The sequence below is a fragment of the Pogona vitticeps genome, chromosome 4, assembly GCF_051106095.1.
Source record: "Pogona vitticeps strain Pit_001003342236 chromosome 4, PviZW2.1, whole genome shotgun sequence".
Taxonomy (NCBI): Eukaryota; Metazoa; Chordata; class Lepidosauria; order Squamata; family Agamidae; genus Pogona; species Pogona vitticeps.
In genome coordinates, this window is record NC_135786.1 from 46,011,811 (window position 1) to 46,031,340 (window position 19,530).

The 19,530-nt window shown below is 39.4% G+C and overlaps 1 protein-coding gene across 2 annotated transcripts in view; it reads left to right on the forward strand.

Annotated features, from left to right (window-relative positions):
- The window catches only part of PLXNA2 (plexin A2), a 520,505-nt gene that overhangs the window by 346,027 nt on the left and 154,948 nt on the right, over window positions 1–19,530 (forward strand). For both annotated transcript variants that reach the window (XM_020807529.3, XM_020807530.3), the window contains exons 10-12: window positions 4,506–4,706; window positions 10,293–10,389; window positions 14,128–14,327. In XM_020807529.3, the coding sequence (XP_020663188.2) occupies window positions 4,506–4,706; window positions 10,293–10,389; window positions 14,128–14,327 (498 nt within the window). The remainder of the gene's footprint in view (window positions 1–4,505; window positions 4,707–10,292; window positions 10,390–14,127; window positions 14,328–19,530) is intronic.

A 19,530-nucleotide genomic window follows, 5' to 3' on the forward strand; every position in this document is an offset into this window, starting at 1 on the left:
TAAAAACTAATGTTTACAGAGGTGTTTGTGCAGGGAAAATCAATTTAAATAAATCATTTCCACATCTGCATTAAAATAAACAGACTCACTACCGCTCCAAAAATCCACAATTCCCTGTCAAATTAATCCACTCTTGCATGTGTGCCATATATTCATCCATTTTTCCAGCAATTCAAAAGAAGCTGATTTAAATAGGGGATTTTCTGTCCATGTAACCTCCTTCAGGAACTTGTTGAATTAGCTTCACTGTTTTCTCACATCTCATTCCTGTTCCATGGTCACTATACTATGTGACTTCTTCTAGCAGCGCTATCAGGGTTATTAAGCAATTAATTAATTGTAGCTCTTTAACTGCTTAATATTTTTCATGCATAGATTAATCAATGAGCTAACAATATTTACCTATTTCTGTGCCCCTATACCTGATAGTTTTCACTCTAGTTCTGAATAAATAATAATCATTTTTATCTTTCATACACCAGGATTTGGGGTGGTGGTGGAGGAGGGGAAGTTTGCACCGAGTGAGTTACCTCATTGTACTAAGTTTTAGAAAGAGAGTTAGTGTTGTGGCTAGGGTTAGGCTGATGGCCGGATTCCAAAGGATCTCCTGTATGGAGAATTAGTGCAGAGAAATCGCCCCAGAGGGAGACCACAGCAGCGATACAAGGATATCTGCAAGCGGGATCTGAAGGCCTTGGAAATGGATCTCAACAGATGGGAAACCCTGACATCTGAGCGCTCTGCCTGGAGGCATGTGGTGCATCAAGGCCTCTCCCAATTTGAAGAGACCCTTGCCCAGCAGGCCGAGGCAAAGAGGAAGTCACAAAAGCAGCAAAATCAGGGAGCTAGACGGGCTACAGATAGTATTTGTCTTCAGTGTGGAAGGGACTGTCACTCTCGAATTGGCCTTCTCAGCCTCACTAGACACTATTCCAAGTCCTCCATGTAGAGCACGATACCATAGTCTCTTGAGACTGAAGGATGCCTATGCCTAGGGTTAGGCTAGCAAACTATTTCTTGTACTTCCTCAACTCTCCAAGAATCCCAGAGCCCCTTCCCACAAATGGGGTTGATCTACATAAAGCTGGACGTGTTACTTCTGCTTCTTGTCATCATCCTATCTCCCTATATGTGCCTTCTGAGCAATTAAGATCAGCAGAGGAGGCCCTCCCCTCGGTCCCATTGCCAGCACAAGCACAGCTGATGGGGACACGGGAGAGGGCCTTCTCTGTGGAAACTCCCAGGCTATGGAATGCTCTCTCTCAGATCAGGATGGCCCCTTCCCTGATATCCTTTTTTTAAATAATAATAATAATAATCATCATCATCATCATCATCATCATCATCATCATCATCATCATCATCATAATCATAATAATAATAACAATAGTTCAACAAAAATTGCATGAAATAGTTTAGTACCATTCTGTTCCATTGGTTGGGCCAAAAAATGACTCAATGGCAAGAAGAAACTTACATTTTCCAGATCATTTTTTTTTCACCCACTTTTTGACTGAAGAAAGCCCTATGCATACTGTACCAAGTAGCTGAAACTTTGGAAACTATTATTCTTCAGTTGAGGATATGATGCTGGCTTTGTGGGTCTAGTTCTAGAAGGACTCTGAAACAAAACATTGCAAAACTCTAGGATACTAACAGGCTAGAACTTTTTCCATATGAAAGAACAGACTAGGAGTATGCACAACACAATGACACTGATAGTAACAGTGAGCATCAGTAATTTGCCACCAAATGTGAGTAAATGTAAGTTTTTACTGATGCCTAGAAAGATGCACAGGCAGCCTGTGTCTGTGCTGTCCAGTTGTGATGTACATAAATAATGCTTTTTAAGCAATGATTCACAGCCTTCGGTCTCTAGACGTTCTTGGAATGAAATTTCCAGAAGCTTTCACCACTAGGTATGTTGGCCAAGATTTCAGGGAGTTGTAGTCTAAGAACATCTTGGTACCCAAGGTTGGGAAACAGTGTTTCAAAGGCATTAAAGATGCTTGCATACTCAAATTCAGACAGTTGAACATATCTATTATTGTTATGTCAGTAGCAAAAATTATAATCACACTGAGACACAATGGCAACCATATCTGTATTGTTTGTATAAGGTGCAATAGTTACTACATGTTGCATTATTGTCACAAGTCCTAGAGTTTTATCTGTTACAATTGTGTCTCAGCTTTTAAAAAGCTGAGTTCAATGTACTGATAGCTTTCCCAGGCAATACTTACTAAAGGGTTCATAATATCAGACTGAGGAACCAAGAAAATATAGAAGAATAAATTTGAACAAGCTATTCACTTGTTTGTGTATAAGAATTTTAGTTGATTTGCTGATGGTGATTGAGACAGAAAATGCTCCTTGATATATGTAAAGCTTTAAAAGAATTACTTTTAAAGGGGAACATCAGGAAAACAGAGTATTGTATAAATTGTGATGTCATACAGTGAAATGTTCCATTTGTTAATTAGCAAATATAGGCACTGTTAGTTGCTGTTAACAAATCGTGCTGCAGGGCACAGTGTGTAATTGGATGAGTGATTTATTCTGAAAGTTGCAAGTACTATGAATTATATATTTTAGCTTTCTTGTATCTGAAGCTTGTTAAATGAAGGAAATTATTGAAACTTAAAAAGAATTTCTCAAAGCAGATTAATTTGACAAACCAACATATTTGTCAAATGTTTGCATTTGTTGGGTTGTGTTTTTTTTCCTTTTTGTTCAGATCCAAATAGAATAAATCTTTCTTTTAGAAAGATGCTTTGAAACCGCTTTTTCAGGAGATCAATGTTCTTAAATGAGCCCAGATTTTGTTGAGAAAGTAAATGGGGATTTTTTGGCTTGTTTGTTGTTCATTTGTTTTATTCATAAATCATTCCACAGAAGTGTGTTCCTTCATATGTCTCTAGTTGATAGGTTGCCTCTCTAAATCAGAGGATTTTGCAGAATGTCAGTATGGTTAGTTTGTTTAATTTCTGATGGAATAAAGAATTGCTGTGGCACAAGGGAGGGAATGTGTGCCCTGGGGGAGCCATTTTCACATGTTCTTAAAAAAGAACATATTGTCAAAAGAAAGGACAATAGAATGTTTTTGTAACATTTGCATATGCTGATTTATATTACATACATAAATTCCAGAATAATTGCTATAAGAAAATAGGGGGGAAATGGGGGGTAACCTGTTTGCCTGCTTAGTTTACTATCCAGCTGCCAGCTGCGGGTGGGCAACATTAAGATTCCTGCTCACCCTTCTTTGAGTTTGTTCTCTTCAGACTGGACTTGGAAATTACAGGATGCCTCCAGAGTTTTGTCCTTTGACAATTCTTAAAATTGAGAGCTGTCCTCTGTAAAGCAGGTCCGAGCTACAGTCCAGGCGACACTCTACTACTCTTGTCAACTACCACCAGATATTCAGCAGCAGATTTGTGGGCTGACACTGATGCCTATAAAGGGGGGCAAAGCAAGGAATGAATTACTCTGGCAATAATGATGCCTCCAAAGGTCCTGGCATAGGTGGGTTCCCTATGAGGCCAAGAAATGTTACATATTTGCATGGCATTAAGGGTGACATATCAACAGCATCCCGCTCCAAAAGAAATCAGGTCCAAAACTTGATGTAGTGTGTGTGGGGGGAATCACAAGGATCATAAGCCCATATGACATCACAGAGTCAGAGGAAATAAGAATTGGGAGGGAAGCAAGCCATATAGAGACCTCCATAGTGAACAAACACCCACTGGTGCCAGCTGGGAATGGATGAAGGTGTATGTCCTGGCTTTAAAGTCACCATACAGAAACAGAAAAACCACACCCAAACTTTCTCCTCTTCCAGTACCACCTTCCCTGAGATTTGTCTTTTTTCTTGGAGATCAGAAGAAGCAAAGAAATTGCCTGCAACTTCATCCACTGCTATCAGGTTTGGCAGCCATGCACAGCATCACCATCGAGCTAATCAAGATATAGAGGAAATGCATTCTACATATTCTCCAGGGCTTGCTAATAACACCTTCCAGAAACCAGGCCTGCTGGAAGTTGCCAGATTTGGCTCAAGGCTTGTTGTGGCCTGACTGCTTGAGGGATAGCAACAAGTGGCACCTTCCATCACTGAAGTCAAGGAGCATGGCCCTTCGAGCCAGGAAAGTAATTTTGAAGGATAAAAGAAATGTTCCCACAAACTCTTCTTCCTGTCATTGACATTAAAAATATAAAGCTATCAAATCTAATGATCAGCAATCTACCCATCCGCTTGAAGTGGCTGCCTCACTCTAAGAAGTAGGACCAACCCTGAGAGATCTGTTGATATCAGTGTTGAAGTGCAGAAGATATAATGCATTGATTGATTCATCCAACAGTGAAAAAAATGATCCAGAATGTTTTCCAATATAGTTTCCTCCACTTCCCTCAGAATCTTTACATCCTGAACTAGAAAGTAATTAACAGAACTTTTTGGTAAGCCCTTTTTGGACTTTATATTCTTTACATTTATTTTCCAGGATTGCCCACAGCTTTTCCCTACAGAAGAGATTTTGATCCCTGTTGGTGAGGTGAAGCCCATAACACTGAAAGCTAGAAATTTACCTCAGCCTCAGTCTGGCCAGCGTGGTTATGAATGTGTCCTCAACATCCAAGGTGTGATTCATCGTGTACCTGCTCTTCGTTTCAACAGCTCAAGTGTCCAGTGCCAGAATAGCTCGGTAAGGTGAGGGGTTTGGGTGACTGGGGAGGAGTAGGATTAAAAAAGTATTCTTGGAGAAGAGGATATATGTAAAATCTAATGGGGATCTTCCTGCCTGCCTGTCTGCTTACCTATTTGTTGGTTGCCTTCCAGCAAACCTGCTAACAAAGTGTTCTTATAAAAATGTTTCAAATGTAAAGTAAAAAGTAAACCCAGCAGAAATAATAGACAGCAATAATGTGAAGTGACATTACTGAAACAGCAAAGGTTTTTAATTAGGTCCCAGCCCCCTAAAATAATTTTTTAGTCTTATCTCTCTAAAGAGAGACCAGAGAGGAGAACAAGCAAACTTTTTGTTGGGATACATTCTGTATTTTTGGATCACTGCAGATAAGATCCTGTTCCTGAAAAATCGAAGCAGGAGCAGGGCTTCAGGAACAGGTGAAAAAAGGGAGGTGGGAAAGAAAGTGTTATTTGGCAATAAGAATTGAGGTGTGAACAATAGTCAGGTAAAATGACTAATGCATAGAACTATTATGGGTTTAAACATGAATCATTTTGTCTGGAAACACCTGTATAAAGGTAGCATGTATGGGCATACCAATATGGGGTGAAGTAAATTATCAATTCCATTAAAAGAAGGTACTTCACATGGAACATGTAGATGTTTATGTAAGGCAGGAAGATCTAGCATATTTTCTTCTGTCCTTTTTCAGGCTTTTTCCAGGACTTTGGTAATTATAGTTCATTCCAAACACTTCAGCTGCTGTGGCTATGTGCCCTCAAGTAATTCACCCAATTAATAACTAATATACAAAAATTCTGCCATTAATAGACCTCCCATGTTATTCTTAAGCCCTCCTTAGTCAACACATATCAAATAATAACCTTGCCAGTGTTTACATAACAATTTATCCCAACAAAAATGGATCAGCCTCTTTATATTGAAGTTTTCTTTTCTTTCAGCTCCCTTTTAGCCATCAGTGCACTTTTTGTTGTATCAGACATTGAAGCAACTGGTGTGTTCCTTAATATAAAGTTGTAACAGCGAACCTTTATTGTGTGTGACATAGACATCCTTCCTAATGCTCTCTAAACAATCAGAGCTGGGGGAACTGATCTATTGTGGATATCATAAGAAGGTTCATTGCACTGGGAGAAATCAGTTTAGTGACATTTATTGCCCAAAAATTACAGAAAGATTTGTCAGGAGTGGGTGCAGAAGCTACCAAATATGGAACATTTATTTCTCATGTCTATTCTAGTGCCATGCCAGGCATTTTTCCTGTCAGAATTTTGGCAATGACTATCTGGGAGTATAGATGACAAATTATGGCAAATCACTAGCTTCCCTTTTTTCCTGGAGCTGTACATTGCCCTCTCTTGTGCCTGCCACTTAGCTTACTGGGAACGTTCTTTTACAGTAAAGGCAAAATGTATCTAGAATGACTCCAGAAAATATAACATTTGCCAGACCCTGGGAAAGGTACTGAACCTGACAGAACAACAAATGGTGATGAGCCTAAATGTTGCAAAAGAAACACTTTTAGATGCCCCCCCCCTTAGCACTAGAAGACTACATTCTCATAATAAGTACCAGAATTTTTCCACCATTTGTATGGTAGCATCCTCCCTACCATCATCACAGAGCCTAGAAGGACACAAGACAAAAGACACTGAGGAGAGAACAAAAGGAGGGCAGCTGTTGGCAATACATAAAATCAAAGGTCCTTGGCAATGGGAGAACAAGGTGATGCTATGGTCTCTGTTAATGGGGGAGCCCCACCTCTAAGAAGATTCTGGGGAATTTCTTTCCCTTGGATATATTCAGTGAAACTGTCCTCCCAGTTATTTGTGTACAAACAGTGTAGAGAGCTTTTTGTAAAGGCCTCTTGTGCACAGCCATGGTCTATTTACTCTGTGCCTTCCATAATGCTGTGACAGGTCATTGCTTCACACAATGCTAACTTTTCAATCTAGCCTGTTTGAGCAGTTTTGTGTGGATTTTTCTCCCTCTTATCTTCTTTTGGAAATGAGAAATCTCTTTTTCTGATCCTTGATAACTGGACGGACATCTTGCTCATGTTTGCTTATGTTCAGGTATTGAAGAAGCTGTCATCTTCTATGCTGAAACTCTGAATAAGGCAAACATAGACAGTAGGGGGAAAGGTGCCAGCAGCCATTTATTCTGGGGGAAGAAACAAAAAAAGATGGGGAAGGGGGGAGGTAACTAATCCTGAATTCCAGGAGGGAATGTGTTACAGGCATGTGAGGGTGTTTAATTAGAAACCTGGCCCCAGAGAAGATCTTTTATCTGTCAGCCTCCCGTCTGCAACTGTGGGGGGTCAGGAAAGGGGGAGCTGGGGTGAGGATGTGACAAAGGTGTTAAGGCAAAGCTAATTCACACAGGAGCGATAAAGAGAATTGCAGGCGTTCTTATCAGGAAACTGTCAAATTCCAGGCCGCACTAGCTTGATAGAAAGTGTAATACTGGAAAGCTGCCTGTTGCTGGCAGAAGACGTGGAAAGTGCAGGGATGAGAAAGAGAAAGGGAGGGAAGGAAAAAGGTTCCCTTTAAATAGCCACAGTCAAGGAGGCCATTGCATTCTTCCTGGTGTTGAACAGGGTAGACCCACAATTTTGCTGCCTGAGACAGAGCACTCACCATCAGCATGTATAATGCCAAAGAAATTCAAGTTATTTTGGTGCCTGAAGCAGCAGATCTCAACAGTATCTCCCTCCCTTCTTGCCAGTGAATATGCAATCATATGCAATACAATTAAATCATTATAAATTAATAAATTGTTGTCATTTGGTAGCCTCTAATTTGCTTCCTGAGTGTTTGTTTTCATGCACCTTCCTGCAACTCTGGCTGTGAAACAAAAATTGGGGCAGAGGGTTATACCCAAGTGACCAAGCTGACCAGCTGAAATTCGTCAAAATACTCAGGGCAATTGACCTTTATCCCCAAGGTTACTTACCATTGCTGCAAGTATTTTAGTCTTCAAGTTTTGCACTTTGGACATTTGAATTCTGAAGAAAAGTTTTAAAAATCCCTTTAAAATTATTTTTGAAGTAAAAGATCCAAGGGTAAACTCAATAAAGATTGAAAGATTCCAATCTCTGAAGAGAGAGAGAGAGAAAAATAATGCTTGTAAAAACAAATTGCAAAAATGATTGCTCTTACTTTGATCCTTACTTTGCTCAGAGTAAGTCCTGTTTAATGTATAGGACTGAACTCCCAAGCTGCATAGCAAGATCAATAAGCAGAATACAAAAAGCTACTTATTTCCGACATGGACAGAAATTCTGTTTTGTTTGTTACATGTTTATTCTGCCTTTCTGCCAAAGAGATCAAGGAAGCAAACATGGCCGTCTTCCACATTTTCACCTGCATACACTCCTGGGAAGCAGACTGAAGGCTATTCAATGATCTCTGTGGTTAAATGAGGATTTGAACCCCATTATCTCCACTCCTACTTCAACATTTCTAGCCGTCACATGAGACAGAAAGCATCTCTTTTAGAACAATATAGTTAACGATCACTTCCATATCTATTTCAGCATAGCTAGTAATATGTTTATACATAGTAGGACTTCTGTATCTGCTGGGGATTGGTTCTACATGGATGCTGGAACCCATGGATATGACCCTATATACAACATACAAGGGGGCAGGGCAAAGATGGCAATTTTTATGTTACATATTGGGCCATGGTGAAATGCCACCACAGATATTGATACCTCAGATACAGGGGTCCTTCTGTACTGTGTAGTAATCTGAAATCTGTCTCCTTTCAAAGTTCCAAACGTTCTAAGCAAATTGATCACTAGAACTCTTTCATCAACCATTATTCCATCTTGTCCTATCCCTGTCATCCCAGAATCTGTGTCAGCAGCAACCCTGAATGTGTTTATCTGTTTATTTTAATTTTAAGTGAAATTCATGATAACTGTAGCCAAAAAAAAGGTTAGACTCTCTGAAAGGTATCTTTCCACACATTCATAGAAAAGGCAGAAGGATGGGGGCTATAAAATCTTCTTCTTCTTCTTCTTCTTCTTCTTCTTCTTCTTCTTCTTCTTCTTCTTCTTCTTCTTCTTCTTCTTCTTCTTCTTCTTCTTCTTCTTCTTCTTCTTCTTCTTCTTCTTCTTCTTCTTCTTCTTCTTCTTCTTCTTCTTCTTCTTCTTCTTCTTCTTCTTCTTCTTCTTCTTCTATCATCATCATGCACCATCAAGTAAATTCTGACTTATGGTGATCCTTCTGGGGGGTGTCCTGGGACTGTGCAGCTTGCCCAAGACCACACAGGCTGACTTTGCTAGCAGGAGGCAAAGAGGTTAATCGAGCTTCCAATGTCTGGCTCCATAACCAGATAGCTAAACTGCTGAGCTATCCAGCCAGGGGCGGTAAACCTTAAGAATTACAAACAATGGCTAATGAGTATACAAACATGAATATCACTGTGCAGCTGGACCATCCACTGATGTGTCCAGTGGCAGTGGCCCCGCTCATCCTTCCAATCACACCCAGAGCGCCACTCTCTGCCTGCTTAGCTGGCTGCTCAGCAGCCATACAGGGAGACGTGTCCTCCCTCCCCTTGCCTGGAGTGGCCAGCCGAGCAGGAAGAGAGCAGTGCTCCAGGTGTGACTGGAAGGACGAGCAGGGCCACTGCCACTGCCAGATGTGTGAGTGGACAGTCTGGCCCCAGGGGCCGGACCCTCATTAAGTCCAGCTGTGTGGGGATATTTGTATACGAATACCCCCATCTCTACTAATGAGTGTGACATAAGCTTTCCAGCCCACGTCATCAGCCGTGCAAGATATCATAGTCTGTAGTTTTCAACCTTTGGGCTGCTTGTGCTGCTTTCTCCTTCCCTGGCCTCCTTTACCTGTGGCATTTCTGGCTCTAACTCTGCACCACAGCACTGCTTCAAACACATTGCTGATTAGTATCTGTACAGCCAAAATGATCATAGTGCTTTTGCTATAAAATGTACACCTTTCCTAATCATGAGCTTAACCTTTTTATTGGAAAATGTAACATGTAAAGCAGACCTCATTAGACAAAGAAAGGGAAAGTTTTCCTAGCTGGGTTAAGAGACTCTTTTTCTCTTAAGCTTCTGTGAACAATCCAAAGAGAAACCAGACCGCCCAACTCCATAGCTCTGCATGGCTATGCTGATTAGCTCACTTTCCATGTAATTCCCATAGAATACTGGTGGCATGTTTGCACATAGAGAAGCCTGATGTGTCCCTCCTACAGAGCATAGGATTCTCTTTTTCATCTCATTATTTCTTTTGTTGGCGATAGGACTTTATTGGCAAACCAAAGACTGAGTGCTGAGAACAGTCTGTATGAACTACGTAATTAATCTATTACCTCTTTCCAGGTTTGTCGGCTGATTTAATTATCTCTCTGTGGCAAGAAGTGTCTCTCTCCATGCAAAAGATGGAAATATATGTTAAAATCAACGGGTTCTGTCTCATTTTCCTAATCCATTCATTATTGTACCTTTTTTTTTAAAAAAAAATGGCTGTTGCAATAATTCTTTTCCAGTTTTTAACACAGAAAGACTTCAGAAATGTGTTTAACTTCCTTGTTTTATAGTATCTCTATGATGGCATGGATATAAGTAATTTAGCAGTGGATTTTGCTGTGGTTTGGAATGGAAACTTCATTATTGACAACCCAGAAAACTTGAAAGGTAAAGGTTTGTTTATATGGATGTCTTTTTGTTGATTTCTGTTATAAGGTAGATAGACATTTTAGAAATAATGTTTATTCCTTTTTAATCAATTTTGCAATACTTGTGCTGCTTTAAAATTATATATTCATTAAAAGAATAATGATTAAGTCTTTTAAGGCCATGCTTTTGCAGAGTAGTATTTCACATTGCTTAAGATATTTAAAAAAAATCATGTTTAAACTATAGCTATGGCCCTGAGGAAGATATTTTTGATGTCTTGTTAAAGAAATCCAAAAGGGAAGAGATTTTGTCATATATTTGTAAGGAGAGGAAAAAAGGTCACAAACATGTGTATGTATCCAAGTACGTATAGCCTCACTTTTCTTATCCTCATATGTGAAAAACTGCAACAAAAATGATGAGGAATGTCCTCATTCTCTGAACAGAATTCTCAAATTGGCAAAGCCAATATTTTGTGCAAATTTCCTAATTTTTTTACATATGTTGCTCATTTTGGCACAGTTGTGCAAAGTGCACAAATTTCCCCAGACTAGAATTTCTGCCATTATTTCAAAATTTAAAGCACTGAATGGTTGTTCCTTTCGTAACAATCACCTAGTTCTTTTGTGCTTTTTTGTATATGTGTTTTCTTATTCAAAGGGACACTAGGGGAGGTTCTTTGTGTTTCTCTTGTTTGGAGGCAAGAAATCTCACTGGGCTTTAACATTCCTTATCCATATATCTCATCATGTCAAGACAGAATAAATCAATAAAAAGAGGAATTTAGCAAGCAATTCTTCTCTTCCTCTTAAAGCACAGTTCTACAAACCCTGGAAAAACCCTACTTCATGTCTACACTAATCATAGTGGATTGAAAGGTAGAGTATGAATTTGCTGATCTCAGGATCTGCAGTCAGGACAAATTTGGATGTGAAAACTGGCAGGGTGATATTTTAAAGATAAGAAACAATGACAAATAGAATGGAAATAGGCAGACATCTCTAAATTCTTTTTGCATTACTTCTTGCTAAAGGCTTTTGGGGGGAGAAATCTGGAATTAACACATTCAGCTTGCAATAGAGCATCAGTTGAGCCCTGAGCTCAGCCTCATAGATTTAAGATAAACATGTTACAAGCAGGTTAGATCAGCCTTGGAGAGGTCTGGAGAACAATAGGCTTCTAGGTGTGTGTGTTTTTGTGTGTTTAAAGTATTTATTTTCCCCTTTTATTGCCTTACATGTGGGATATCCAAATGGTGCAAAATCTCTTTTACATGATATTGGCACTGTTAGTGAGGGTGGTGACAAATATTTTTCAGAGTGAGAAAGGCTCTTAGATAGAGAAATCATTTCCTATGGTGTGTGCTCTTAATACTTTTTTTCACCTAGAAAACAAATTATTCAGTGTTTGGCACCATGAAGCCTGTTCGTTCCTATGATGGTACATAGGAGTGCTAGTTCACATTGTCTACAGAACGAATCAGCTGGAAAGTAATGGAAACTATAACTCTGTGACATGAAAGTATGCTTTTGAGCATTCACAGAAATACTCTTCTTCCTAGACAGCCCTCCCTGATTCCACTGCTACCAATTCTCTTCCCCTTTTACAAAAAGTATGTTTGGTTTGAAGTGTAGAAGCAGGAGCAAATAAGTGTCAGAAATCATGAGCCAGGTTCAAAATTCAGAGCGGTTCTGTACTCTCTTCATGATTGGTTCAAAATTTCTGGTCTGTGAAGATAGTTTCCTCTGGTTTCAAAGTATTTGACACGTGTACTTTTAAGAACAATATAGTTCTATGACACCTTAAAGATGAACCAGTTTATAATAGCATGAGTTCTTATATATGCTACATAAGTTTGTATATCTGTGTAGACTACAGACATCTACCTTTAACATTCTGAAAATCCTTTCTACTTTCATTTTGTACAAGTCCAGCTGTTTATAGAATATCAATCATTCAAGATTCTAGCCTTAAAGATGGTGTATGGCTAACTAAAAATGAAATGTAATCTTGTGTGAGTACAGCAGGAAGGCTTTGATGTGACCAGCCATCTCACACTACGGAGAATGTCCTTTACTGTAATTCCAACATTTGTTTTTATAATTTTTTCCTACACAATAACTGCTTTTCATTGTAATGATTCACAAGTAGTGCTTTCTCATCATTGATGTGCCTTCATATTAGACCATGATTTCCTTGACCTTACAGATCTGCAGATCTGAGTTTTATGTTGGATTCATTGAAAACAGCTACTGTTGTGGCAGGGGAACCCTCAAATTTATTCAAGTAGATCTGTACTTCAATTATAAGAAAGGCAGCTTAATGGTAGCTCCTACTGCAGGGAGAATGCTAAGAAAAACATGCATAGAACCAGATTCCATTATTATATAACTAGATCCATGGCAAGTCAGATCAAAACAAGCCCTGTGAAAACAGCAGGCTTGTTCCATGAAAGAATGTAGTTTAATAGCAGCACGGACGTCCATTTAATGGGTCCCTATTTGTTCCCATTTGAACTATGTTTTGCTTTTGAAGTTTACTGTGGAACCTGATATATTGGAAGCCCTGCCAAACTCCCTGGGAATAGAGACATTGTTTTCAATGAAGCCTTTGTTGGTTGAAATCAGTGGAGGAAACTAAACAAAGAATTTTGAAGGCTGTCACCCAAATCAGACATGGAAGAAATAATACCTAAGAACATCTGTGGAAAGGTTCAACAGGATAATTTTATATGACCCCATCGTAACTCTTGCGTGCAAGGAAAGGCCTTACATGACCTTGCCCATAGTTTCTGGAAAATGTTTTTGGTTACATCCTGACTGATACAGTTGACGAATATCTGAAGAGGGGGCCACTAAATCAGAGCAGAAGCGGTTTGCTTAAAAATTGTGCCAGAGTTTGTTTAGCCATCTTGAACCTCATGGCTGATGATCCTCACAGCTGCTGCTCACACTCAAAGCGATGTACTGATTGAGCATTCTTCTTAAGCAAGCAGTACAACATTACTTACATATAGGTTTTTAATATTCAGATTCTTTAAATATGGAATCCCTTCAAATATGAAATCCCTTTAAATATGAAATCCTTCAGATCCCTGCAAGTGGGATCTGAAGGCCTTAGGAATGGACCTCAACAGATGGGAAACCTTGACATCTGAGCATTCAGCCTGGAGGCAGGCGGTGCATCATGGCCTCTCCCAATTTGAAGAGACCCGAGGCGAAGAGGCAGTGCTGAAAGCAGCAAAATCAGGGAGCTGGACAGGGGACAGATTGTATTTGTCTTCAGTGTGGAAGGAATTGTCACTCTCAAATTGGCCTTCTCAGCCACACTAGATGCTGTTCCAAGTCCTCCATACAGAGCACATTACCATTGTCTCTTAAGGCTGAAGGATGCCTACATGTAAATATGAAATGTGGACTGTTCCTGCAAAAGCTAGTTCTAGGTTCTAAACTTTATTTTTTCAATGATGCACTACATGTCCTAGCCGGAGAAGCCTCCTCAGTGTCCCACCAGCCTAATGGTCCGGTGGTTTGGAGCTGAAGTAACAGGCATGCTGGGTAACAGTCATATTGCTTATCCTTGGCAAGTGGGGGAATTCTATAAAAACCAAAAAAATAGTTTCAGCTGATGTGAAAGTTCCTGCAGGAGTCGGTAGAACCTCCAATTCTCACTTTCCAGCATTGTGAGAAATTGTGTCTCATTTAGTTTGTCAGGAGTAACCTATCCCTCACTCATGCTATTTTCTTGTCTCTACAGTTCACCTCTACAAATGTGCAGCACAGCGGGAAAGCTGTGGGTTGTGCTTAAAAGCAGATCAGAAATTTGAGTGTGGCTGGTGCACTGGGGAAGGAAAATGCACCTTGCGTCAGCACTGCCCCTCTCCTATCAGCGGATGGGGAAGGTGGCTCGATTGGTCAAGCAGAAATGTTAAATGCTCCAACCCACGCATTACAGAGGTAATAACAGTCAAATAGGCTTGGTTTTTTTCTCTTCCTGTTCTGTTCAGTTCCTCAGTTCTTTCCTTGCTTCCTGTAGGCCTTTTTCCCTTAATGGAAACCAACATTTTGATGTGCCTTAACGCAGATATGTTAGTAATGGCCAATGATCTGATATGTCTACCCAGATTATGAGGTGTTTGTCAGATACTTTTCTTCATTTGTCCCTCTTCACGTGATAAGGTGTGGTAAGGGTCTGTGAGGTAAAGGACCTTATAAGTACTGGAGCCCTGATACTAGAAAGAGTTCATTGGAAAGGCTTGCTTTGCATTTTCTTTGATGATCTTCTATACCAGCCAAAGGTTGGATGAGGTACATGTAACTGGATAGATAGAAGTAAATTTCCCTACACTCTCATTCCCACAACAGTTCCCCTAGCCCAGTGATGGTGAACCTTTTTGAGCCTGAGTGCCCAAACTGCAATACAAAACCAACCATGATTGTCCAGAAGAGTCCCACTCCTCCAGCTGTACAACCTCCAGCACCTGCCCGGGACACTCCCCACTCCGCCTCTGGCTACAATCCTTAAAGGTGCAGGGGGTGGGAGCCGGGTGTTTCCATGCCTGAAATCTGAGCAGGTGTATGTGTTTGTGGCAGTGGCGGCCATTGCCATCTTGGCTCTCCCTCCCTTTCTAAGAGTTCTTCCTGAAATCTGGGATCAGTGGATGGATAAGTATTTCTCAATGGTGACTTATGGCTTGCGTGCCTACAGAGAGGGCTCTGCGTGCCATAGGTTCACTATTGCTGCTCTAGGCCTTTGGAAATGTTGCACAGAAAATCAGGGGACCTTGATTCTGTGGCATGAAAGTATGCTTTTGAGCATTCGCTCCAAATGGGAGGACTTGTGGAGATAGAATATCCTCCCAAAATCAGAGATCAGTACCGTCTGTAAGCGGAGCCCATCTGCAGAAGACAAATTCAAGAGCTGATCCACTGAACTTTTTTTTATTTTCTCATGCCTTTCAGTCTCCATCATTTCAGTTTTATCCCAGCAATCTCATATTTACAAATTGGTAGCTTTTAAGAAGCCTACGGCATTTTCTATATTTTATATTTTAATTCCTAGACTTGATGGTGTCAGCTATCAGCAGTTCCACGGGTATGAGATAGAAGCACATTAAACAGATTAATCATAACTAAATGTGTAGTTATTGGCCTCGGGGATGTATACAGTGATTCCAAAATGCTGTTGTTCGTTGCTTGCAAACAGGGAGTATATTATGTCTGAGATAGACTTTGGTGCATGTAGAAGCAAATAAAGCATTGATCTAAGTTTATAATAATCATAACTCTGACTCTGTGTCCTGCAGTCTTCTTTCCACTTTGTAAATCTCTTCGTATTTCACAACAACTGGGCCACCCCAGAAGCTCTACATTCTGTGACATGTGAAAGCTTTGGCTATTGAAATCTTGGTCTTCGGATCTGATTAGGATATCTCCTGAATTTGTTGGATAATCAATCAATGCCACATCATGACATTTCTCCATGAATATGGAAGGAATAGATAAAAGCAATGTAGAGAGCTATTTAATCCCATTTGTATCTTGTTTTCCTTTCAGTGTGGCATATAAAGAAAGGAGTTGTCCCAATTTATCTTCACAACAAGCCTGTGAAGTACACAAAAGAGTGTGACTGGTCCAAAGTCAGCCAGTGAATGTTACGGCCAAGTGAAAATTCTGATTGTCCTTACCAGCACCTAGCAATTTAATCATTATATCAAACTGGGGTTCAGTTCTTGTTTCTGGTCAGCTTTGCAGAACATTATTTGTATATCGTTAAACTTTCTGTATGGAAATAAGGCTCATGGGCTGTAATGGATGTTGTTCTCCAGTCCTGTATAGAGTTTCCTTGAGCAAATCCCATTAAATCTAATAGGTCTTACTTCTATGTAGAAAGCATAGAATTGAGCTCCATTTCCAGATACCTGTGCTGAGGAAACTTTTATCTTGTTCTGTCTTGAGGTGATACATTACAACCATGATACATTACACTTATAGAGTAAGAGAAAAGAAAAAGAAACAAATGGAAGACTGCATGTAACCAATGAACATTTAGAATGTGAAATTGATATTTCATTTACATTTCATTTCATTCTGCTTCTTTGTGTCTGACAAAGTGGACGTGTCCATGAAAGCTGACATTAAATGTGATAGTCTTTAAGGTGCCACATGTTTTTTTTGTCTTTGTTTTGCTTATTTTTGATTTTTGCCTAATATGCTTGCACAGACTGACGTGGCTATCTCTTCTAAAGTGAAATTCCATGTGATTTTCTATCAAATTAGGGCAGGATCCAGTACAGGGCTTCTACTTGCAGGACAGCAGAATTCCAAAAGGCAGACGGATATGATTTCCCCTTTCTACTACAGCCTCCCAAACATCCTAAAAATATATTCCTAAAGGCATCCTGAAATCTAAAGCTAGTTTTTAAGTAGCTCCAAGGGCAGCAGGAAGAAGAAGAGAAAGAAATTCTGTTGGATTTAGGCTTCATTTTGTTGCATCTTTGATGCATGAGCTTGTGCACTTTTATGTGCCTTGATCACCCACACTTGGTTATCAAGATCAGCCATCAATAGGAGGTGCCCTTTCTGCCCTTTGGCACACACACTAATTAAAACATGGAAGTAATTAGTATGTAATTGATTTTTGTGGCTTGCGGGCTGGTAACAGGCAGTAGTCTTATGGAAAGTTTGTTCACTAGAAGGCTATCATGGGGGAATACTGGTAATATTGGCAATAGATTTCTGCAGTTACTTTCAGACTATAGACACGCACACCCCTTGGAAAGGTTAGTGGTCTCTTATTTTACTGATTCCCAGCCTTGAGTTTGTTTTTCATCATGTCAGTTTAATTCTGGGCATTTGTTTTCGTAAGAGGATTTTTTTAAAAAGCACAGTGCCAGGGCTTGTTACTGTATAAGGATCCACCTATGCACAAAAGGTTACATTTAAAAATGCTTTGTCAAGTAAGCATTTTTAATGATGTAGTTAATTCAAATTAAATATATAATGGATACAGAACAATTTATATTTCTGGCCGGAAAACGTATAAAGCAAGGTACAGGAGAAATTTCTACCAAAATAGACCAAATGACCAAGAGCCAGATTCAGTATCAGAATCATTATGGAACTGTAGGAGTGGCTTCATAGCCTATTGGAGCCTCTTCTAACCTTGGTGATCATTGCCATAAATGAGAAATACATCAGGGAGGAGGCAGCATGAAGAGCTATGGGAAAGGACTTGGCAAGGGGAAGTAAAGGAACAAAATAGATACGATATTTAGAAATTGTCCCCAGTGGCTCACATTAATTTTTTTAAGGGCAGATCCTGAACTCCAAATTCGCACATCACCATAGATCAGAAGCAAAGACAAGTGATGGAAGGGGAATGCTTACTTAAGAAAGGTAAATAAGAGCAAAAGAGAGTCTTCCTTGATTTTCCATCTAAACAACTAAGTTGGAAGAGTTAAGTGTTTTCTATGTTGGCTATAGACATCATTTTCACAAAATTATAAATAGCAAAACATTTATATAAATATAATCCTGATTACATCCATATAGATTGATGAATCTGGATGGATCAAGTGGAACCTTAATGGATGTGCTGGCATTCAGCATCCTTGTTTCAATCATTTAAGTGTCTTTCTGTAATCACTACTGTGTTTATTATGGGTGACCTTTATTGTAATGCTATACAAGGTGCAGAGACAAATTAGTAGACCCTTCCCTGGCAAAATCATAAAAAGCACTGAAGCAGGAGACAGCAAGAGAGAAACTGGGTATTTGTGCAGACAAATGGGACTGATTAATATGAGTTTTTGCAACAATTTTGTAAGGAAATTTGGCAACTGAGTTCTCAGCAAGTCCTACAGAATGTTGCCCTTTGGCTCATTATGCAGGGCCCTCAATGATCACACTGTCTGAAAAATCATTGTAGCAGCAGATTCCTTTTGCCACTGCTATCCTGTGAGTCCTCATTAAGCTGTTTTGAATTGCTTCTCATCTTCTTTATAATCTGATTTTTTTTTCTTTAAAAAAGCTCCCTGTTCTGAATTGGGAATTGTTGTGATACCAAAGAATGCTTAGATGATACATTAAGATAACAGACAGCACTTGAAAGCCCTACTAACATAAGCTTCAGTTTATTAGCAATAATACAGCTATATTAACAATAAAGTATTTTTAATTAATGCTTGAGGTGGGAACTGATGGGGCAATTATTATAAAACCTGCATGGAATTTATGCATGGAACAGGAGCAGAGGAGCTAAGATTTCTGTTAGGAAGAAATGAAGAACAATAAATGATGATTCATCTTTAAAAGGTGGATATTAAATGAATGAATGTAATACCTTAGAATGAAGGAATTTGATGATGTAACAAAATGAATAGAGATTACAGGCCAAGTATGTTCAAACAGAGAAATTCAACACTGAATTTTTGTGTAGATTTGTCTCCAGTGAAGTTTCTTGTGTATTCGGTGAATTCACAGGCAAAGTGCAATTGGTGATTTAAGACTTCATAGCTTGGTAGGATTAAGTGCAGTATTTCTCATTCTTTTCAGCAAACTTTTTATTATGAACTGTCCTATTTATTTATTTAGTTGTTGTGCAAACCCATAGTCTGTTTTTCATCAGCCTTTCTGAAAGCATTTTGAAATTATAGAAAAATGAAGGATCAATAAAAAATGAGTGGTAACAAAATGAAAGTGTTATAGATTTTAAAAAAAAACCTAAGTACCATTAAACGGCACCTTAATTGTCAAAGGCTTGATGAAGGAAGAAGCGTCTACAACTTGTTTAAGTGGGTCAGTCTTTTCAAAGATTGATTGCTGGATCTTTGCTGTATATCGAGTGAAAAAATGTCCTGAAGATGGTGCATCCTCAGATGTGCCAGCTGGTTTAAGATTAATATCTATGGGTTCCCACCATAAAGGATCATTGCCAGCCCCTTGAATTTGGCCTGGGAACTGATCAGAAACCACAGATAATGGTTGTTGTGTGCCATTCTGAAAGAATTAGGATTGCCCTGCAAGGGCAACTTTATTTTGTCTGTGTTTCAACACATCCACTTTTACCTATTCTATTGACATATCTTGTTAGGGAGCCAGTAGGGAGCTTGCATCATTTGGTTTAGATATAAAAGAGAAATAAAGCTGGTTGTCAGCC